Source organism: Cryptomeria japonica, chromosome 4 (genome assembly GCF_030272615.1).
Source record: "Cryptomeria japonica chromosome 4, Sugi_1.0, whole genome shotgun sequence".
Classification (NCBI taxonomy): Eukaryota; Viridiplantae; Streptophyta; class Pinopsida; order Cupressales; family Cupressaceae; genus Cryptomeria; species Cryptomeria japonica.
Genome location: NC_081408.1, coordinates 578,458,679 through 578,482,753, shown reverse-complemented (window position 1 = coordinate 578,482,753; position 24,075 = coordinate 578,458,679). Strand labels below are relative to the sequence as shown.

The window sequence follows — 24,075 nt, the reverse complement described above, 5'->3', positions numbered from 1 at the left end:
CCAATCTAATATAGACTCACTTTTTGGGATAATTATATTTTGGGTATAGCTTCTGAAGGATGTGAAACAGTTCTTTAGTTGTAATTGTATGAGCTGTACATATAAATCTCCCTGCTGCAGCAGGAGTTTCATAAGCTAGTAAGTGAGCTTTTGCACAATCTCTGACATCTACAATATTGTGCATTTTGTTATCATGTGTATCTGAAGCACCTGCTTCAACATAAGCGAATTTGTTAGTATCAGAGAGTACATCCATGTAGAGTCTCAACTTCTTCAGTAATTAATAGATTTTTGTTATTTGCATGTACATTTCGTCAGCTCCATTGTTTCAAATGGTCAGAGAGAAGTGAGAACTAAAACACAGTCATAACATCATAACTAATCAATGTTTAAATCCCTCCATTGATAGTCAATGTTTCAGATACAACTTCTGCTTTAACAAACATTGATCAACTGTTAAAAAAGCTAATTTACCAAAAATGAAAAAAAAGTAGCGTGGGAATTCAAATATGAAGATTATTTTTTTGAAATGCAAGCACATGAAAGGAATACTTGGAAATTTGACCAAATTTATTTTTGATAATGTCAAGAAAGAATGAAATGACAAATTGAAAACACAATCCCGATTTCAAAGTCACTGCCTCTTCTAGGATTAAAATACTGCCATAAACTAGAATAATGATAATCTGATGTTTGTTGATTAAATAATGCAGCTTAAATAAGTTATATTAACTCAGGAATTTATTCAAGCAATGATATATGCATCATTGCTCATGAAATAAGTTATACTCAAAATTTTCCTTTTTAGGCTTCATTTACCAATAAAAATTATAAAAATCTATCAAATGTTAGAATATCTCGAGTCTTTGAAATGGCTAGAAATTTGCATTAACTTCTTTAGAAGTAGCCAGAAATATAGAAATGGCTGGAAACAGTAAGATTCAGCATAGAAACTTAACCAGAAAATATAAAATCCTTAGAAAAAGGCAATTTAATTAAATAAAATGTTACTTAAACGCAACTGATCTGTTCCATTTATAAGTTTTGGTTCCCCTAACTTTAATCTAGCTGTCTGTTGCTACTAGCCTCTTATATAAGTATTGATTATCTGCTGGCTACTCTTGGTTGCTGAATCCCCGTCCCTGCTTCAATCTGGGATCCCACTGGCTGTATAGTCTCCTCAATGCTTGAAGTTGACTGGGTGCTGTTTGCTGCTGTTTAATTATTATTTTACTTGTATAGTGAGGCTGGTGTTTGTCATTTTTGTTTTAGGGCTTAGATGAGTTAGTTGGGCAGGTTAATGTTAGAGTAGCAAAATTGAAAAGACTGAAGGAAAAAATGCAAATAAATCAAACTGTAATGGTATTATATAGAGGAAATGTTATCTTCTCTCTAGAAATGTTTCACGAAATCAGGAAATGTTTCCTATTTGACCATAAAATTTTCAAGAAATTTCTTCTCTAGAAAAGGCATTAGCAGATCTGTAATAATAGGGGTATTTTATTGTCAAAGAAAGGGAGCACTCAAGCCCCTGGAAATGATTTAAGCATCTGGAAAAATGAGATTAAGAAATGGCAGAGCTTTACATAGATATTGTGCATACAAAATCAAATATTGAATTCAAGTAAATGATCAACTCATTGGTGTTGACAGTAATACCATTCTCTAACTTTCGTTTTTGATATTGATAAAAATGATTTTGAAAGGGCCTACACCCTTGTACAACAAAGAAGTCCATAAGAAAACGGACGAGTACCCAATGCAAAGCAAGCCCACGGGCAGTGACAAATGAACAGCACAAGACAGAAATCTCAATCTCTAACTTTTGTTGATACCTGTAGCTGAAGTCCATTGTGAAGAGAAGTGTAGCCTCCCATTAGGGTGGTCAGTGAGGGAAACCTTGAGCTTTGTGGTTGGAGGAAGAATGCTTCCATCCTCTCACTTCTGATTATCATTATAACGAAGACCAAATTTATGATGCCGTCTCATTTTGTTATGTGATAGGTTATTTGTACTATATTATAACGACATAATTGTCTTGATTATACATTGTTGGGGATGTAGATTATTGTAAAGCTTAGACATTGTAATGTGTGGAGTCTGTGGACCTAGAGCCACTTATATTGTTAATTTCTCTTTTTGCAATGCTTTCTCAAATTCATAAGTTCTTATCCTTCATTGGAACAATACAAGGTCACTTAAATCTGTTGCCACCTTAAAATCTCCTATGTAAATTCACCCAATCCTAGATTTCAAATTACTCAAAAGTTTTCTTCTTTCCATCCACGGGAAGAGCCCATGGCCTCCTCACCTATATCAGACTAACCAATGAAGATCGTGTCCTGGAAGATAAAAGGTTTGGGCTCATGCTGCTGAAGAGGCTTCTTGTATTTTTTTCTGCTGTTAATGGAAAAAAGTTACAAACAATTCCAAAAAAAAAGAGAAAAAAGCTTATTGATGATGGAGATTTTTGTAACTGGCCTTTTGTGACTAGGATTGACAGATCTTAAGATTAGAGTGTTGAATCAGCTGTAGAGTCCATGCCCTCTGTATTTGACTCTCAGAGAAAATTAAAATGATTTCTTAGCGATAGTTGAGTCTCTAATTGAGGGATGGGCTTAGAGTTCTAGCATTGAATCTTGTGCTTCCCTTTAAGTTTGGATGGTGGATGGTAATGAACTCTCCAACATGATCAGATCTTCAGGCATGATGATAGAAACCTAATCCGCGAGCTTGATGTGAAGGTAGATCCTAGGATCATCAATGGGAGGAATATACAGATTGAGGATCTGGAAATCAAGTTGAAATTCACAAAAGAAGTTTAAAAGTAAAACCCACCAAAAGCTTTGGGATTCATCAAATATTTAGATGGATTCAATGTACTAAACATTTTAAAATCAAACATCAAAAAATGTGTTTAGATCTAAAGGTTTCAGCATAATTTATTAATATGATTTGTGTTCTTTGACTTTTTGGCAACAGCAGATCTATATGCTTGACTTTGATTAGATCCTTGTGGAAAAGGTGTTTATTATGGAAGCCTAAATGCCTTAAAGAACTTTTGATTGGTTTGAGATCTAGGGTTGGGTCTATAGCAAATAGGAGATTTGAAGGTAGTAACAAGATTTGGGATTAGAATTAGATGGAGTAACCTTATACTCCTGAAGTTCTGAAGAAGACAAAGAAATGATGAGTCCATGTAAATTGAAGTAGTGCAAACAGATGAACTAACTGCACTTGTGGCTCTATGATCTCATGTAGCAATGTCATAGCTTTAAAATAAATTACATCCCCAATAATGTATACTCAATACAACTATGTTGGCATAATATAGTACAAATAATAGCAGAAAATATCTTTTGGGAAAAAATTGGGAAAATTTTGGATTTTCAAAATACATAATAAAAACACAAAAAGGGAGAAAAACCTATTGTAATTTAAATTTAAAGGAATTTTAATAGCATAGAGATATATAGAGCAAATAATGTTGAATTTAGCCATGAATTGTGGAATATAGTTTTTGTTATTATGTCCGTATTGCTGATTACATTGCATAGTGTATAAATAATAAATAGATGATAGTTTTCAATTTTTCAACTACGACCTATTTTGTACAAAGTCAACTTACAAACTAAGCACAAAGTTCCAAACAATCAGGCATCGCCAATGACGATTGTTGCTAGGAAGAGAGCTACACTAGAGGGCTGCAGTTCTTAACAATGAAACTCTAAGTTAGAGCCTCTTCTAAATCCTTCAACCAATCACTATCAAGGTAGGCCTATGTTAAGCTATCAAAATCATTAGAATCAAGATGAACATCATCATTTACAATCCACTGAAAATCTGGATCAATCTCATCAAGATCAATTGGCAATTGAATTTTTCCATATAGAAATTAACTTTGGCAATTGAAAGTAAAAAAATGATTAAAATTTGTAATTTCAAAACTCTAACATTGAGCTTTCTTTAGCTTTAGGCAAAGGTTGTGGTGACCGCACACCAAGTCATTCATTCATTGTTTTGTTAGATAGTTGTGTTTCTTGGAATGTATGTGCTAAGAAATATTGCAAGTACACACAAGTAAATGAATTGCATGGCTGGCTCAAAATGCACATCACCAATCATTCAAGATTTTTGGCTTTTTGGCCCCAAAAATCTTGAGTTTCTGAGTTTCTAGGGGGATGGCAAAAAAATTTCAAAATTTTGGGTATGGTGAGGGGGTGGCTATATAATAATATATTTTAGTAAAAAATAGTCTCCATCATTACTCTAGTTTTTTAAGGTCATTAGATATGGAATGATGATGCACCTAACCCTAACCTTGGAAAGGTGTATGAGCGCATTGATAGTATGCTTGAGCAAATGAGGGTTGTTGTGCAATAGGACCCCACATTAACATTCTACAATAAGTATATCCAGCCAATCACTCATCGGAGATGGGAGAAGCTCAACACTCCCTTGCACATTCTTGCCTATGCAATGAACTCCAAGTGGCACAAGCAAAGGCCTGGTAGAGTTACACCCACATAGGATGTTGAGGTTAAAGCAAGTTGTTTTAGGGCGTTCAAAAAAATGTATGATCCTATAAAGGCCAAATCATTCATACTGAGTGGACAAAATTTGCCACTAAAAGGATTTATTCTGAAGCGACCAAAATAGATATGGCAACTATGGCATAGGAGGACCCAATTTTGTGGTGGAATTGCCACAGACCGATTTCTTTGATTACCACTCTAGCCATTTGATTGCTATCTTAGGTTTCTAGCTCTTCAGCGTCTGAGAGGAACTAGTCTACTTATAGCTTCTTCCACTCTCTTAAGAGGAACAAACTTACCTCTAGGAGAGTAGAGAAGCTTGTGGCTATACATATTGCTTAGCGTCTCATTGACCGCAAGACACTTGTGTACAAAGATAGTCCAATAGCACGATGGGATGTAGAGCTAGAGGAGCCAACACATTTTGATGACGATGCTACATTTTGATGATGATGGTTGGTATTAGTTTGGCATAGCTTGACCATGTGTCCACTTCCAGCAGTACTGACATCATTATACTCATTGTAATCATCATTATGATATATTAAATATAAATTTTGAACTTGATATTTTCATTGTCCAAACTTCAATGTTAATTGTTAATTAATATAGTAATAAGTAGTTGTCATGTCCCGCCCAAGGTTAGGGCTTTATAAATACAAATCGCAGCATTGAAAACATGAGCATCTAAAAAAATGAAAGCCAACCTAGGTTAAAACAATGATTAGGGCCAACCAGAGGAATAAATAAATAATAATAATAATAGCAATAATTAATTAAATGAAGGCCAACCCAAGGCAATGATGATAGAGGCTGACTGCCTTGGCATGGCCATCAACCTTTGCAAGATCTAGTACAAGATAAAATCAAGCTGACCCTAGGCATTTTGGCACCCAAGTTAATCATATATATAAAGGGCAGCATTTGTAATGAAAAGGGGGATCAATTTTAGGAGCAATAATTATAAGGCAGCGATGGTATCTAAATCTGCATCATAAGTATACTCAGCAATCGATTTGCAAGTTAACATGGCAGCAAAGAGATTAAGGATATATGTTTACATTAATACGTGTTAATAACAACTATTCAGGAAATGCAATCACAGCAGCAGTTATTAAAAGACAAAGGATAAACTATCGAGGGTCGCCACCTTTGCAAAGAGATACCCATTGGAAGGGACACGCCCTTCCATCCAAGAAGGAGATATATATATATATATACAATATCGACTACCAAATGAGGGGGAGCATGGGATGAGCAGCAGAAATCCTCATTAGCAATGATCAGACCTGATCTGAGCAGAGACATATTAATCTCTTGTGATTTTCAAAATAGACTTATCTCATCTTATTCTTGGGTGAGGATTATATCTCTAACTATATTATACTCCTTTTTAAATTTGGATTTGTGAATTTAAGGCAAAATATAAGGTACTCCAGAAAGGGGACATTACAATAGTATAATAGTATTTAAGCATTTTACTTTTTACTAGTTTGCCAAAGTTTTCAAGTATTATATGTATATCAGCACCACCCCCAACCCCCGTCACCATCGCCAAACTTAGGCCCTTGGTCCTCTAGTGCCCCCATCAGTAAACTCTATGGAACTATGGTATATCATTTTTTCAATGAACGAGACACATGGAAAAACCACATGATACAAGATCATCACATTTATCTTTTGTCTTCTTTTCCCTGTCTATAAATTCATCCAACAACTAAGAAGAATTGTATTGCTGCTTTACAAAAAGGTTCCTTCCCTTTGGATTCTCCTTCAGACTTGCAAGTGGTGCATTTTTTCTATCCTTAGGGATGTACTTCCTTTTTGTGGGATGGCTGTTGTATTGTATCTTCCCCCTTTGCAATTGGCCTCTCCTTAGGAGTGTCATTCTTTTTATTGTTCCTTGTAAACTGTTTTTCTTTCTCTAAACTAGGTTCCTCTACCCCTGGAATTGCAGCATTGTTTTTGTCTTTTGGAGGAACATTTATGTCTCTTAGCTGGTAACTATTCTAAGCTTGGATGAATGCAGCCTCAGCAAGAATCCTCTTGTCTTCATTTGAGGGAGTTCTCCATTTATGTCTCTTAGCTGGTAACTGTTGGTGTTTGTTTTATCATCTACCAAACATTAGGATAGGATACCCGAAGGTATTCTATCCTCTCCTGAAAAATCACTACTGATTCCAAGGTCTATATGTGCGAACAAGCGACTTTAGTGGAATAGCTTCTTGGGTAGTGTATGCTGAAATTTTCAAGGGGGACTTACATTTAACAAGTATTCTTGAACTGCTGGACTTAGATGGATTTAGCAATTTTAGGCTCTTCTTTTTTTGGGGGGATTTTCTGGGATTTAGACTTTCAAAAGAAAGAGAAAAAGAGATAGGGTTCAGGAAGTCTAATCTAATCCTACGAATTTTGGAGACGGTATCAACTGGGTGCTCTCGAGAAACCAAACCTTGCTTCGCCACACTAGGGACAACTACACAAGGCCGGTGCAATCTTCAATGGGTTGTGCTAATGATCGAGATGTTGGGATGCATAGGGGATGGGCTCAGACTAACTTTGCACAGTGAGATGGAAATCACCCATACACCAAAAGTATGAGCGGAAATACACCATCAATTGATACTTATCAAATCCTTCATTCAAATTAACAACAATGAAAGCAAATCTAAATTATTTCTAACTAAGTGTTGAGACAATTGAAACCATGCAAATCATTCAAATAATAGAGATTACAAAGCAGCGCACATGCAATATATTATCTAGAAATGACCTTAAGCAACAATACATCAAAAACCTCCCCGTTTTCAAATGAGAGGAGGCAACCTTATATAGTTTCTTGAAAATCAATGAATGGCCGAGATCGAACAATGATCAAGGGCCAAGATCGATAATCACAAACCCTAATTAGGGTTTCCCCAAAATACTACTTTCGACCAATTACATTTGGGACACTTGTCCTTCTTGCTAAAAATAAATCTTTTATGAAAATAGAAGGTTGTTACATTGTGACGCGTGCCCTTCTAGAAGCTTCTGGATGAGTCAGGTTCATTGAATCTGGACATGCTAACTTGGAGCGATCTGATTGGCTGGAAAAGATGACGAGACGCCATCTCAACATAAGCCACTTCTAATCTTGTTGAGGCGGTGTAGGAGCCGGTATAGGAGGTGGATTAACTTCTTGTTGTTCCCTCTGATTTTGTGCATCAATACGTGCGGCGATGTCTAACTCCTCGTCAAGGATAAAACTCATGCAATACCAATCAGGGGTGTTTCTTCTCACAGACCAGGCCAAGCTATACAGCTCAGTGATAACGTGTTCTTGTTCATCGCTGAAATCCAAGTCAGGCTGAAGCACTGGCTGAGGTTCCCTGCCTGGTTGAGGAGGAATGATGAGCAGGCCCATGTTGAAATTTATCCAGCTGCGATCTCTATGATGATGATCCCGCCTATACTTCCTCCTGTGACCTGTAAAACCAAAGGAAAAAATAAGTTAGAAAATTTCCGCAAATTTTCGAAAAAAATATCAGGGCCGCAAAATGGCTAAGTGTTGGAAAATTTTCTATTTTTCACTCTCATACTTAGCCATAAAAATTGAATTTTCACCTCCAGACCCTCAGCCTTGAAGCTGGTTGAAGTCACCGTCAAGTGTTAAAACTTTCGAAAATTTTCATACTTAGCCAAAAAAAGTTGAATTTTCACCTCCAAACCCTCAGCCTTGAAGCTAGTTGAAGTACCCATCAAGTGTTAAAACTTTCGAAAAAATTTTATACTTGGCCAAAAAATTGAATTTTCTTTCTCCAAAGTCATTTATTAAATTCTAGAAAAATATCCAGAAAATTCACAATTTTAATTTTACCTCCGACTTGGCTAGGCTTTTCTCCAAAATATTGAGAAAATTCAGAAAAGATGCCTTTCTCCAGAAATCTGTAAGCCTTCTGCCAAAATATTATCTGACTTCCAGCAATATCTAGAATTTCCTCCAGATGATCTTCAAACTGACATACTTTACTAAGCTCTCCTTAGTAATTTTGAACTTCTTGGTGTAATAATGAATTTGATAATGAAGTATTTGTAGACAAGTTTTAAGAAAAACCCCTAAAATCATCCAACTCATACTTTCTATTTTGATTTAAGTTCGAAGATATTCATTAATCGTCCAATATTCCCTTTCAAAAAAAAACTTTCCATTTTGAATTAATATCTTAATAAATTTTTAATATTCCCTCAATATTCTAAAAAAAAACGTTCCATTTTGGATTTATTTTGAGGCTTTTTTTATTTTATTTTATTTAGATATTTCTTCATTTTGAATTTAATTCTGAAATCTCTGTGGATTTTGTGACATCATGTTGACTTTGTTTGACCTTCCATGTGTAGGTTGATTTTCCGAATTTTATTTCTATCTTTTTCAAATTTTGGCGAATTTAGCCAACCTCTCCAAGGTATGGCGGACTTTGTCTAGAACTCCTTCGTGGCCTCTATTAACGTGAAAATTTGACTAAGGCATTGGGGCGGACTTTGATGTTGACTCCTCCATGGCCTCCTTTACCTTGGCGGACTTTAACCTCAGCACCCATGTGACCTCTCCAACCTTGGGCGGACTTCAACCCTTGCTCCTCCATGGTTTCCTTAGGTGGGGCGGACTTTAGACAAGGCTCCTCTTGCTTGACTTAGCATCTTGGGCGGACTTTAGACTAAACTCCCACCTTGAGCGGACTTCTAGCAAGGTTTCCACATGATTATGGTGGACTTTGGTGTCTTCTCCATCTTGGGCGGACTTCTAGTGCTTCTCCTCATTGGGCGGACTTTGGACTACACTCCCACCTTGAGCGGACTTCAACCTTAGCACCCATGTGACCTCTCCAACCTTGGGCGGACTTCAACCTTAGCCCCTTCATGGTCTCCTTCTAGCTGGGCAGACTTTACCTTGGCCTCTTCATGGTCTCTTCATGGCTGGGCGGACTTTGACCCTTGGTCTCTTCATGGCCCCTTCAAACTTATGGCGGACTTTGGAGTAAGGCACTCACATGTGACCTCCCTTATGCCTTGGGCGGACTTCAAGCCTTGCACCCATGTGACCTCCTTTGATCTTGGGCGGACTTCAACCCTTGCTCCTCCTTGGTCTCCTAAGCCTTGGGTGGACTTCAACCCATGCTCTTCCATGACCTCTTTAGGTGGGGCGGACTTTAAGCAAGGCACCCACATAGGCTCCCTTAGGCATGGCGGACTTTGAGTGTTGGCCACCATGGCCTCTTCAACCTATGGCGGACTTTGGAGTTGCTCCATGCAAGGCGGACTTTAGGCAACACTCCCACCTTGAGCAGACTTTGGAGACACCTCCTAGGGCGGACTTTAGGCATCTCTCCCACCTTGAGCGGACTTTGGAGACACCTCCTAGGGCGGACTTTAGGCATCCCTCCTCTTGGGCGGACTTCAAGCATCTCTCCCATCTTGGCGGAGTTTTGGTCTACCTCCCGACATGGCGGACTTTTAGACATCTCCAACATGGGCGAACGTCTAGACCTTTGCTCTTCAAGGCGGACTTTTGGAGGCTCTCAAGAGGGCGGACTATATATGAAATATAACATTTAAGTATTATACTTTAAGTTATATTTCATATATATTGTCAGGATGTTTGAGAGTGGTTTCGGGCCTCTAGGACTAATAATGCAAAATCTAGTTTTTGGAGGATTATCCAATTTTCCAGACTTAGTCAAATTTCAGGATCAGGATGACATTCCAGACTTACCCAAATTTCAGGACATTTGAGGATCAGGATGATTTTTCGAGCTGATTATCCCTTGAAGATGCCATGACCCCCTAAAATATAGGAACTTAGCTTTTTGGGTCAAAACTTGAAAATTGTGGATTGCGGTCAAAGCAGGTCAGTGGTACAAGTGTAAACCCTAGGTTTGCATCCCGAAAAAGAAAAAAGCCTAAAATCTAGGGATTTAGCTTTTTTAGATCAAAACTTGGAATTTTCGAGTTCCGATCGAAGCTGGCCAGTAGTACAAGTGTAAACCCTAGGTTTGCATCCTAGAAAAAGCAAAAAGCCTAAAATCTAGGGATTTAGCTTTTTTAGATCAAAACTTGGAATTTTCGAGATCTGGTCGGAGTTGGTCGATGGTGTAAGTGTAAACCCTAGGTTTGCATCCCGAAAAAGCAAAAAGCCTAAAATCTAGGGATTTAGCTTTTTTAGATCAAAACTTGGAATTTTCGAGTTCCGATCGAAGCTGGCCACTAGTACAAGTGTAAACCCTAGGTTTGCTTCCCGAAAAAAACAAAAAGCCTAAAATCTAGGGATTTAGCTTTTTTAGATCAAAACTTGGAATTTTTGAGATCTGGTCGGCGCTGGTCGATGGTGCAAGTGTAAACCCTAGGTTTGCATTCCGAAAAAGCAAAAAGCAGACATCCCTAAAAAATAGGGAAAACTTTCTAAAAATAGTCATACCGGGGATCGGGCTAAAAAGGCCAAAAACAAAACTTCCTAAAAAAATAGGAAAAAGCAAAAAAGCAAACTTTCTAAAAATAGAAAGTTGCCCAAATTCATCCAAATCAATTGCGATCTTCGTCCTTTGGCCTCTCTAAGCACTCTGGTGGTGTTTGCATTTCGGAATCACATAACTTGCAAAAAACTAACTTTCAATCTTCAGGCCTGAAATGCTCTGAACTAGACAAGGCTTGGTGAAACTACAACAAAAGGTCACAGGACACTAACAAAACCCTAGAAAGCAGGAAAAGAGAGGGTCCCCATTTGCAATGGGGCGATGTGTGAAAAAGGTCACAACAGTAACCATTTTAAGATTGGATGGAAAACAACTTGCCTTTGGATTGACCATGGTCCTGATGAATTACCACAATTGATCATTTTGAGTGAAGTTTTGCTTGAGTATGAGAGATGCATTGTGAAATCCTATTTCTCGAAGTTCAAGGATGAGTTTGCTCAACTTCGCACCATCAGTTTTGCCATGCTCATGTTGCACATTTTGAGAAATTGCGTCAGGTCATGTACATATGTAGCTTCTTTGAGTGGTGTCCATTTAGGTTTTCCTTTAGTGTGTTTTAGTTCAGTTGCTTTGATGAGCCAAGCAATTAATTTGCCTTGAGTCATTTGACTCAAGATTGTTAAGTGGCTCAAGTAGCTAGTGGTTTTCTTTCGTTTAGTTTGCTTTAGAGCTAGTCGATTGCTTAGTTTAGGTGTCCTAAGTGGGCACCTTCTTTTGTGAGAAAGGCGTCTGTGTTGATTTTCTCACAGGCTGGCACAATTTGGATCTTATGTTCGGTCCATTTCCTAGATAACTATTTATGAAGTGCTTTAGAATCTGAGGTTATTCTACTTCGGTTTTATCACTTGGTTAGGATTTGTACTTGACTCAAAAAGGAATCTCCTATTGTGTCTTGATGTTGAACTCTTTCGATTACTATATTTTTACACACTTAATATATTGCTCTAAGTCATTGTGATTTCTTAGGTGAAATTGTACTCGACTCAAAAAGGGATCTCCTATTGTGTCTTGATGTTGAACTCTTTCGATTACTATATTTTTACACACTTAATATATTGCTCTAAGTCATTGTGATTTCTTAGGTGAAATTGTACTCGACTCAAAAAGGGATCTCCTATTGTGTCTTGATGTTGAACTCTTTCGATTACTATATTTTTACACACTTAATGAATTGCTGGAAGTCATTGTGATTTCTTAGGTGAAGTCATGGCTAGTGAAAAATCTTAAATCCTGCTTCAGCACCACCATAATTCTCAAACCCATGTGAGCTTCATTGCTTACGAGCCAAAGTATGGAAAATATGTGAAAAAATAAAGCAATATCAAAAGAAAGAATAAATGAGAAAGAAAAGAAAAATTCAAGAGAAGAAAAAAGTGAAATGAAAAGATATATCAAAATACTTGGCTTTGGGAGTGTGGACATCTCTATAGGTACTGAAAGAAAATTTACCGGAAGTACAGCAATCTCCATGAGATTACAGCAATAACCTCGTCAAGGCTATGGACACTAGTTGGCAGCGACACTCTATCTAGGATTCTTTTGGAGTTTGGATCACTCATGTAGCTTGTCACGGTGGATTCTAAGGGTCACAATGTTCTTGTGAGTTGGAATGAATACATTTGCACACACCTGGGTAATGAAAGACTACGTGCCTTGATCCAATTCAGGATTCTTCTTCCATTTTGAGTATGTTTCCTAGCCATTTGATAGGTTTGGTTGAATCTTCCAAAGATTCTAAGTGTGGATTGAGTCTTTATCTTTGAAATGTTCAGGAACATTTATTCGAGGTGGCGCTAGATGTTGTGACGTTTTCAAACATCACCCCATTGCAGATGGGGACCCCCACTTTTCGCTTTCTAGGGTAGTTGTTTTCTTAGTTTGCATAGCTCGGCAATAGTTCCTTTAGTCATTAACCTTTGCGAGTGAGGAAGAGGTGTGTAGGTTGAGGTAAAGTTGTCGTCTTGCAAAGTTGTAAAAATGTCAAGAGTTGTCAAATTTTGCCATGACACAAGGTTGTCAAGAAGAGAAAATTTTGGAAATTTCCAGGGTTCGATTTTTCACCCTTGGAGAATAAATGATAAGTAAAACAAATTTGAGATTTCCTTATGGAGATCAATTCTCCACTCTTGAGCAAAATTTAAAGGGTCAATTTTGAAGGAAATAAAATCTTCCTTGTAAATGAAGGGAATAAAACCTCTCTTGTGCGTTTTAATTTTCATCTTTAGGAGAGAGCGAAATTTTAAGGCAATGGAAGGGTGTGAAATTACCTTCACAAACATGGAAAGGTGCGAGTTTACCTTCACAAACAAGGAAGAAAATCAACCTCCAAAAACGTGGAAGTTCACCTTGTGCAAATTTACCTTCACAAACAAGGAAGAAAATCAACCTCCAAAAATGTGGAAGTTCACCTTGTGCAAATTTACCTTCACAGACATGGAAGGGTGCGAGTTTACCTTCACAAACAAGGAAGATAATCAACCTCCAAAACATCGAAGTTCACCTTGTGCAAATTTACCTTCACAAACATGGAAGGGTGCAAATTTACCTTCAAAAACATGAAAGATTTCAAGCCTAAGTTCACATCAACCTCCAAAAACAAGGAAGTCAAGATCAAGTCAAAATAAAGGCTATGAAACATGGTGTTCCCATTTTATCGCACCACATTTGCAATTACAAACCACTTGATGAAGGGTGCCAACTTGACAAAGAAAGGAGTGCGAACTCTAATTTTTTTTTACAAGCAAAAAACATTTTTATCGTGCAAAGTTGGCTGGAAGCAAGCATGGAAGGGTGTGATCCTTTGGAGGTATGTCTATACAGGTAAGGAAGAAAGCACTATTCATTCAAAGCAATTCCAAATCTGCTAAGTGAATTCACACCAAGACATTAAGATCAAATTCACATTAAGAGTCAGATTCACATTAAGGAAGAAATATTCCCCCAGTTCACATTCAACCAGCAAATTAAGTCAAAATTCAATCAAGTTTTCAAGCTTTGATGGGCGAAGTAGAAGGAAAATTGCTGGAAGAAGGAATTAAAGAAGGCTGATCATTGATCAAATCCTAATCTTTTTTTTTTTTTTGACAAGGCAAGACAAAAAATCAGACCTAGGGCGAATTCCAGCAGACCTTTTGAAGTCGATACTTGCAACATCTTTCCAGAATTACAAGCAAACATAAGGCAAATCAGGGGGCACAAATTTAAATCAGACCTGAAAAGGTATACAAATTCAAACCTAAAGATCAGATTTTTAGATCTGAGTTCTTATTTCAGAATTGAGGGTTTGGGGTGTACGATTTGCTGTGTTCTTTTTCATTTCATAATGTTTTAATTTAGTATCTGTTCATTTTGCATGTCTAAGGCAAGAAGGGAAACATAAAAGCTTGGACTCGAGTCATGAAGACAAGATGATGTGCAAGGTGAAAAGACAACATCAGAATTTAGCACATTTCAAGGAGGAATGAAGAGGTAACTTACAAAACAAAAAATACAAGGTAAAGAGCTCTACAACAACAGGAAGAGACCAAGATGCCATAACATGACGGATAGTCCAACAACATGAAGAAATTAAGTCATAGCAAGGAGGAACATCATAACCTAATGCAAGGATACAATTGTGTCAAGGAGGAGATAGCAAGATTTCAAGGTTTAGCAATGAAGTGGTGAAAGTTTGCAAATATCTTGAATTTACGAACAAGGGGATTCCACATCATGAAGTTAGGAATTACATTAATGGAATCCAAATCCAAGGCAAAGGAATTTCAAGATCAAAGGGCATCAAAGAAGGAAATATTTCAAGATTACACAAGGTTAAGTGATGGAACTCAACAAAGGTACACAAGGCATTGCAACATCAAGGTATTCAAATGAAGATCAAAAAACCCTACAGCAAGATCGAAGTCAAAGTTGACTTTTCAAGACAACAATGTGTTCCACATTTCAAGAGGATGTCAAGACAAGGAGGCAATCTAAGATGAGAAATTTGGGATGGAAAATAATGCAAGAATAAGTTCAAGATCACAAGGATTACATTGAACATCATCAAGGTGAAGTTTCTACATTTTGCATGGTTCCTTGTTAGTTCTCAAATTTAGATAAAGTCCATTGATCATAGTGGATGCCTATGACAATATTGTGATGAATCCCTTGGTTCATACTTTTTGTAGTTTGTTGATTGTAAGCTACAGTGTAAAGTTAGCCCGAACCTCGTTACTGTGCTAAGTTCGACTGTGGATACTTGTTCAAGTTGTGCCAGCAGTGGGTATTTGAGTGATGTATTTGCAATGTGAAAACCTTCCACTTCCTTAGAAGATTACATCGGTCTTGTGTAGTTGTTGTCAAGGCTTGATTTGAGGGGATTTTTCTAAGTAACATCTATCGTCGTCATTGATCTTAGGAGTAGCATAGTTTTTCTAAACCCTTGTCCTTTTTATCTTTTTTTCAAGTCAATTAGATCTCAAGTTCCAACAGAGTTCAAGTATAAATGTAAGTCCCCTTGTGATTCCAGCAAAATCACATCAACACATTGAATCTATCCACAATATAAAGTTAAGACTTGACTATTGTAACCTTGGAGTCGTCTCGTTTGATCACATAGTTTAGCATCCGAGAGGTCTTTCAAGAGAGGATAGAATACTAGTATTTTATTATGTGTTGCATGAGACCATAAAAAACACATCAACAGGCTGATTTATTCAATTCTTAGAAACCTACATTGCTTGAGGACAAGCAATTTTGGGAAGGGTGATATGTAATGTCCCCTTGTTGAAATAGGATTTATTAATAAATAATAATAAATTAAAATATAAAAGAATAAAAGTAAAATTTAATATAATTAAAATTTAGTTAAGTTTAAGGAATGGTCAAAAGGCATGAAATGGAAAGTTGTGACTCCCTCAAACATAAGATAATAAAAGGGAGAGGAGAACTTCATTTGGGGAAAAAGGAAAAAAGGAAGACAGGCAGGAGCAAAGGAATTAAGGAAGCATTAATGGGAAGAAAATAAGGAAGTGACTCTTTCAAAGGGGCAGAAATGATGAAAGGTTGTGACCCTCTCGAAGGGTGGTAATTGTGAAAGGTTGTGACCATTATGAAGAGGTTTTTTCTCCCTCACATTGGAGGATATAAAGTGGAGAAGTTTTCATTTGAGGAGATAAAAAAAAGGGGAGATCACTTTGGGGAATAATATATTATTCTCGAAGGCAAGTATGAAAAGTGGTGACTTAATTCTTATGAAGGGTGGTGACCCTTTCACCAATAAAGTATAACGGAGAATTCACTCCAAGCATTGAAAGGGGACTTGTCGATCGATGGAGGAAATCAATACAATTAACATCAATTCTCCAAAGAAAGCAAAAAATCTTCAGCAATCAAATACAAATCGAACCATTCAACAATAGCACTCATCCAAGAGAGTAGCATTCAGCTTTCCAAGAGGGAAACAACATCGAATTGCATCTGTCCAAATTACCACAATAGACTGAAAATACATAACCTGCAATAATTCTACAAGTATAGTGGGTAAGATTTAGTGCCCTCCCAAAAGGGAACATTACAAATTTTCAGGACAAAAACTAGACCAGTTACAGAAAAGGGACATTACATGCAATCAGTATTTCCATGGTACATTAATATGTCATCATTTTTCAATTACAGATATAAGTTAATATCCAGTCAATAATTGTTGAATGGGATGAGCTTATCACTAAAAGAAAATAGGCTTTTAGAGCATAGATCAAGTTCCAAACCAAAGGACAATCGTAATGTCCCCTTCTTGCACCTTGCTCAATATGAGTTTTCCATTAGCCTATTCCTGGGTTCTTGTAGGCTAAGTGGTTATGGTTAAGGGACTTAGGATCCTGAAGTGAGCTCTAGCAGTTATTTTTAGATTTTTCTTGCAAACTTTCTATTTTGGGGCATGTTAATATTTTTAGTAAGTGCTATTTTTAGCACTTGGTCTTCGCTCCCATCCTCTCTTAGTTTAGTGCAATACTTTCCACCTTTGGCCTTAGTGAGTTTAATGTTTTCAGAGAGATATTTGATTTTTATCACCAAGTCTTTTATAAAGCTGCTTTATTAAGTGGACCCCTAGTGCTACGCCTTCTGAAGTGGCAACTTAAAGTTGTTTTTAAAAGGGGACTGGTTAGACATCCTATTATGATGCCAAGGAAGGGGGAAGTTTAATATTTTAAAAGATTATTGTATGCTTCACAAAAGGTGATGCCAAAAGGAATAAGGAAATAAAGTGAAATTTTAATGTTATATTTTTGAGAGCTCTTGCTGGTTGAACCTCTTTGAAACTTTTTCATGTGCTTTGAAAAGCGGTTTTTGAAGGGAAATGAATTCAAATTGAAGTACACTTGCCCTAATTCCTCCCTCTCTTTATATTCTCATTTTGAGCTCTTGTTTTGTCATGCTTGATTTGACAACTTATGGTTATGCTGATTGGAATGCTTCCAGAGTTCATCTTTGCTGGTTAAAGGAAGAAATCCCTGTACTAGATTGCTGGTTTTGGTGGTAAAAGACCCACCCTAGCTGGTTAGTGTTCAAGTTTCTAGATTTATCGGTTATTTTTGGCTTGTTGGGTGATTGCAGGGTTGAATAAAATGAAGATATATTCAGCTTTCTGATGTGGGTTAATGAATTTTGGTGTGGTGCATGCTATTTTGGTGTGTGGATTGAGTTTGAGGAAGTTTAGAATCATTTTTAGAGTGATGGAGTGAATTTTCTGAGTTTTGAAGTGAACTTTCTGAAGGAACACAAATGGACCACTGAGGGGGGGGTGAATCAGTGGTAATCAAAAACTTGAACTTTATAAATGATATAAGCTTTAATACCATAAATCTGAAATGAGAAGAGATACTAAACATAATTGCACACAAACACACAAGGCAAACTCATGACACAAGATATACGAGGAAAACCCACGATGGGGAAAAACCTCGGTGAGAAATGTTGCTAGAATCTACTGCTCTAATCCAACCTCTCAAAGAAAAGTTGATTACACATTTACGGGCACCAACCCAAAGGAACACCAACCCCCTATCTGAGCACCCACTTAGATGATTACAATATTTATGGGCACCAACCCAAAGGAGCACCAACTCAGATGATTACAATAAGTAAATATTTAAATACAAATAAGCACCTTGTTACAAATGAGATTTTGTAACTCACAATATTTTCTATACTCGAGATTGACTTGATTATTTTCTGCTCACAAACTTTGTCCTATGCTCTCGGGTCTCTGTTATCAATCTCTGCTCTTTGCCTTCTACTCTCTTCTTACCTCAACACCAGCTCTCTGATCTCTGCTCTGTCTAGTTCTTCTTCTCTGCCCCACTCTGTGTGGATAACCTTCTGGTTTCTGTACACCTTGGTCTTCTTCTCTTCACCCATGTTTTCCTTCTCTATCTGCTCTCTACTCTCACTCACTGCTCTGAAATCTTTGTCTTCTCTGCTCAGTCTGTGCTTCACCTGTTGTGTTTATCACACTCTCTGAGAAACTATCACTCCTTTGTGCCTTTAGGTATTCTTTTCTTTTTCTATCATGCACTCGAGTTCAGCACCTTCTCCTCTACTCTTCTACTTTCTACACTACCCCGCTTAAACACACACTAGCTCTCTTTCGACCTACCTCTCGTTCTCAGTCCACTAACTCCACTTAGAGTCATCTCTGTAACCCTAGGATTTTCCCTCCAAACAAAAATTCAACTGTGTTCTTTTTGAGCCCCTAAGCAAGCTACCCTACAAGCTAACTAGTCGCCATCATTTATTGCAACATCTTCCATACTTAGATTGATCTCTAAGTTTAGATTACTATACTTAGTAATCTTCACCTACCTATAGCTATGATGTCTTGTCAACTAGAGGTTTTCAGATCTTCTGGAGCCACCCAACTAGTCTTCTACCTATTCCGTTCAATGCATCCACCTTCCTTCATCTCTATTTGAGATCAGATTTGATCAATAGGCGACATCCAAATCTTGACAGCAGTATCTGATTCGTCCTGTACATGCCACGTTTCTCCACATCATCTCCATCGTCAGGTCAAACTTGGTCAAATGTCCACGTGGAGCCACATATGAGTCGGCATTGGATGAATATCCATCGCGTTTTCAACATCACAACATATACCTGTGCGATGGCGGGACAATGCAATATCTTCCATCTTCTTATCCTGCTAGATCATTTTTCATCAGTCCTCATTCCTACGAGCTGGTGGGATGCATGTTTTCACCTGGTGACAATTACCCCGTAGAGTCCTTTTGTTTGATCTCCCTTGCCGCGGGATGGTGAGATACCGATTTCAACACTGTGGTTGTTACCCAATGAGTTCTCTTCATCGCCATTCATTTTTTAGCCCCATGACTTAATGGCCCCCCACTCTAATTTTAGAGATCAATCTCACAACATATACCTGTGCGATGGCGGGACAATGCAATATCTTCCATCTTCTTATCCTGCTAGATCATTTTTCATCAGTCCTCATTCCTACGAGCTGGTGGGATGCATGTTTCCACCTGGTGACAATTACCCCGTAGAGTCCTTTTGTTTGATCTCCCTTGCCGCGGGATGGTGAGATACCGATTTCAACACTGTGGTTGTTACCCCATGAGTTCTCTTCATCGCCATTCATTTTTTAGCCCCATGACTTAATGGCCCCCCACTCTAATTTTAGAGATCAATCTATATTCTCTATATCTTCCTATGATTCTTGAGGGGCAACTTACAAAGTCATTCTTGCAATGCTTTTAGTCCTCAGTCTTCTTTGCTGTGGGATGGTAGGGTGCTTCACCCTTCTCTTCACCTTATTACCATGCTGCCCCACAGAATCTTTTGTCTCTCGTTTCCCTTGCCGCGGGCTAGCGAGATTCCCTGTTGCTTCGTTTTGCTTACTACCCCATTGCCCCACAGTGTCTTTAGTCTTTCGTTTTCCTTCTCGCGGGATGGTGGGCCTCATGCTTCTTCCTACTTGTTACCCCGCTAGGTCCTTTTCCTTCAATTATCCCAATTGCGGGATAGCGGGGAGCATTAATCTACTTCGCTTTTTGTTTCCCCGCGAGATCATTTCTTTTTTGACTTTTCTCGGCATGGGATAGTGGGGGTAGCCTCTTACATTAGATTTATGTTACCCCGTGAGGTTCTTTTTCCTCCAACCTTCACATCGCGGGATAGTGGGGCACCAGTTTTAACACTATGGCGATGTCCCAATCTTCCTGGTCGCGGGATGGCAGGGCGCCATTTGATCAACTCTTGTTGTTGGCAGTATTTCGCCAAGACTCTGCATGCGTCACAGCGAAGAGGAACCATGTCGCTATAGCTTCAAAGGGCCAACAAGAGGCAAAATGAGTTCTATGAAGAGGCTAAGTCACACCAAAAAGGAAACACACTATTGGCAAGACGGGTTACACATCACAATGAAAAGAGACCTATCGCTACACCACCAAGGGATGACATGAAGCAAAAAACGTTTTGCTGAAACACCAAGTCATATCGAAAAAGCAACTTTATCGTCAAGACACCTTGCAGATCACAATGAAAACAATCATGTCGGTGTAGGAACAAAGGGCGCTTAGAACCAAAGAGTGTTTTGCCGAAAGAGCAAAGTCTCATCGAAAGGAAACATGTCGATGAGACACATCAACTATCACAACGAACTCGGCAAGACACCAGAGATCTACAATGCAAACTTACATCAAAATGCATTGTTACGAAATGCAAAACCCGTATGGTCTTTCCACAACACATTTCCAGAGGCTTTATCAACGAGACTCGATTGATCTATAAGCACACCGTGAACACACTGCATAGTCAACATGTAATGTCAAATCTGAACCAACACTTCCAACTCATCTCCCCTTGCATACACAACCAAATCAACTCTGCCAACCTGAACTAATTGGCTCTTCATCAACACCACAACAACACCACTTCAGCCAATCTGATCTACCTTTGGGACATGCATCATCCAAACATCTATGTCCAATCTTATCTCCACTTGGGAGCACTCATCATTGCTCAACTTTGCCTATTTGAGACCACACCATCTCAACCAAACCTGATCTTCATCTGGGACTTTCACCATGTTGCATCTCTATATCTATGTCCCATGAATGACTCTGCATCTCTATCCAATGCAACTTCTCAACTACTGACATCAATAATAATCTAATGCTTGCAACTGTGCATGTTGACATCAATGACAATCAATGCCAACACTTTCAAAGGTACTTTCAGAGTGAATTTTCTGTTTCTGAAAATTGGACGGCAATCATTCTGAGTTTTTTTTCTACGTATTCCTTGTAGCTGGGCGACCAAGATTGACTGCCCATTTGTCAAAATCGGTGAATAAATGCATTTCAGAGGCTGATCACCCCTCCCAGGTGGTCCATATCATTCTTCCCAAGCAAGTGGAACTTGTTGCAGGTCTGGAACTTGCATTTTGTTGGCTCTGAAACTTCAATTGGGGCGTTTGATATTGCTGGTGTAATTTTGCTAAGGTTGGAGCAGCTTTGGTGTTATTGGAGGCTTGGTGAATATTCCTACCATTGGAGCAGCTTTGCTGTTACTGGAGGCTTGGTGAATATTCCTACCATTCGCCCTTGTTCTTTAGTAGCTAAGTTCGGACATTGAAATCAGTTCTGAGCTGTTCATTAAATTTTAGAAGATTATATCAGGTCTGATTCAAGTTTTAAATCTGATTCATATTGCTATGTAATAGTTTGATTGAGTTTGAAATTAAGACTTGAATCAATTAGCACCTTATTTCCTATGTTTTGTTGCCAAGTATCATGTTATATGTTTGTTTTCTTATCTTGAATGCAATTGGAAAGTAAACATCACCAACATATTCATTGGATACAAACTTGATAACAAACATATTTTCAAAAAAAAATCAGGGTACAATATAAATTACTGAAATTGCATAATACATATATTATACCACATCCAACATGTTGGAAGTGGCATACTCCAACAAACAAGGTTGAGTGTATTTCCTTGGTGACTTATGGAATAGGATCTGCAATTTAAGATGAAGACCGACCCAAAAAGGAAAATTTTCCAAATGAAAATTATAAATTGAAGGAACACAAATGGACCACTGAGAGGGGGGGGTGAATCGGTGGTCATAAATTTTTTAACTTTCTAAACAATCAAGACACTGATGACAAAAATGCAGAGAGATCAAAACACATTCACACATAGAGGACAAACACATAACACAAGTTATACGAAGAAAACCCACGGTGGGGAAAAACCTCAGTGAGAAAAGCTGCTAGTCTACTACTCTAATCTAGCCTCACAAATAAAAGATTGATTACACATTTATGGGCACCAAGCCCCTATCTGAGCACCAACTCAGACGATTACAATAAGAGAAATATTACAGATACAAATTGAGTACCTTGTTGCAAATGAGATTTTGCAACTCACTGTGTAATCTACGCCTAAGAATGATTCTGCTATCTTCTCCTCATAGGCCATGTCCTTCTACCTTTGCTCTCTACTATAAATCTTTGTCCTTTGCTCTTTGTCCTCTTCTTGTCTTTGTACATAGCTCACTGATTTCTGCACTATTTAGTTCTCCTTCTCTGCTTCACTCTGTGTGTATAACCTTCTAGTTTCTCTGCACCTTGGTCTTCTTCTCTTCACCCTTGTTTTCTTCTCTCTCTACTCTCAGGTCTTTGCACTCTATTCTGATCTTTTCATCCTCTGTTCTCTCTTGATTTTTCTCAAAGTAGATTACTTCCTGTGTTTTCAACACCCTTTTGCGCTACCTTCTGCGCTTTACATTTTTCTTTTCTGCACACTCTATACAGCATACACGTCTCTTCTTTTTCCTTCTACCCTCACTACAACACACTCACCAATCTCATTTTCATCATCTCTTTCATTGTCGCTAGCTAACTTTCCCGCCAAGGGCTGAAAATAAATGCTGATCATGATGTCCAAGTAGATTTGATATTTTGAATCTACTCTACAGACTGATTGGCCGCCATTATTAATTGTATCTTGTCCTTCTACAAGCATTCTCTGCTTTCAAATTACTATATTTAGTAATCTTCACCTGCCCACTGCTTTGATGTCTTGTTGACTGGAGATCTTCTGATCTTCTCAAGCCTCACACTTGATGTTCTACCAGTTCTTCAACTGTCAGGGTTAAATGCATCCACCTTCCTTAAGTGTTTCTTCCTTCAACAATCAGATTTGATCAAACAGGCAACAACCATTTCCTATCAACGATATCTAATTTGTCTTGTATACGCAACATCCTCAACATCTCCCATTGAGCCATCGGGCCAAATGTCCACGTGGACCACTTTCATTTTGGCTTTCATTTGTGTGGTGGAAAACACATTGGGTATACTGCAACATTTTTTTGAAGCCTTATTGCATGCCCATCTACCCACAAACAACATGGTTGAGGTGGGGTCCACCTATTTCTTTCTTACCACACAATCGTCGCCAGTTTGGTCAAAGTGGGGTCCTGTTGGTGTACATTTTATCATCTACCAAACATTAGAATAAGATACCCAAAGGTATTCTATCCTCTCCTGAAAAGTCATTGCTGATTCCAAGGTCTATATGTGCGAACAAGCGACTTTAGTGGGATAGCTACTTGGGTAGTGTATGCTGAAAATCTCAAGGGGGACTTACGTTTACGAATGTCTTTCAAGCTTCTGGACTTGGATAAACTTATCAATTTCAGGCTCTCTCTTATTTTGGATTTTCCGGGATTTAGACTTTCAAAAAGGGGAAAAGGGGATAGGGTTAAGAAAGCTGATCTAAACCTACGAATTCTGGAGACAGTATTTACTGGGTGTTCTCGGGAAACCGTACTTTGCTTCGCCACACTAAGGACAACTACACAAATCGGGTGGAATCTTCAATGGGTTGTTCTTATGATCGAAGTTTTGGCATACACAAGGGATAGGCTCAAACTAACTTTGCACAGTAAAATGGAAATCATCCATTCACCAAAAGTATGAGCAAAGATACACCGTTAATTAATACTTATCAAATCCTTC

General features: G+C 38.1%; 1 protein-coding gene across 9 annotated transcripts in view; it reads right to left on the bottom strand.

Moving 5' to 3' along the window:
* Nucleotides 1–24,075, bottom strand: part of LOC131070960 (cinnamoyl-CoA reductase 1) — a 95,439-nt gene that overhangs the window by 44,486 nt on the left and 26,878 nt on the right. For 3 of the 9 annotated variants that reach the window (XM_058006668.2, XM_058006665.2, XM_058006667.2), the window contains exon 5: nt 21–213. The exons of 3 other annotated variants lie outside the window; for them this stretch is intronic. In XM_058006668.2, the coding sequence (XP_057862651.1) occupies nt 21–213 (193 nt within the window). Of the gene's footprint in view, nt 1–20; nt 214–24,075 lie in introns of those variants that run through there. 3 more of the 9 variants (XM_058006666.2, XM_058006669.2, XM_059219955.1) reach the window with 2 other exon arrangements.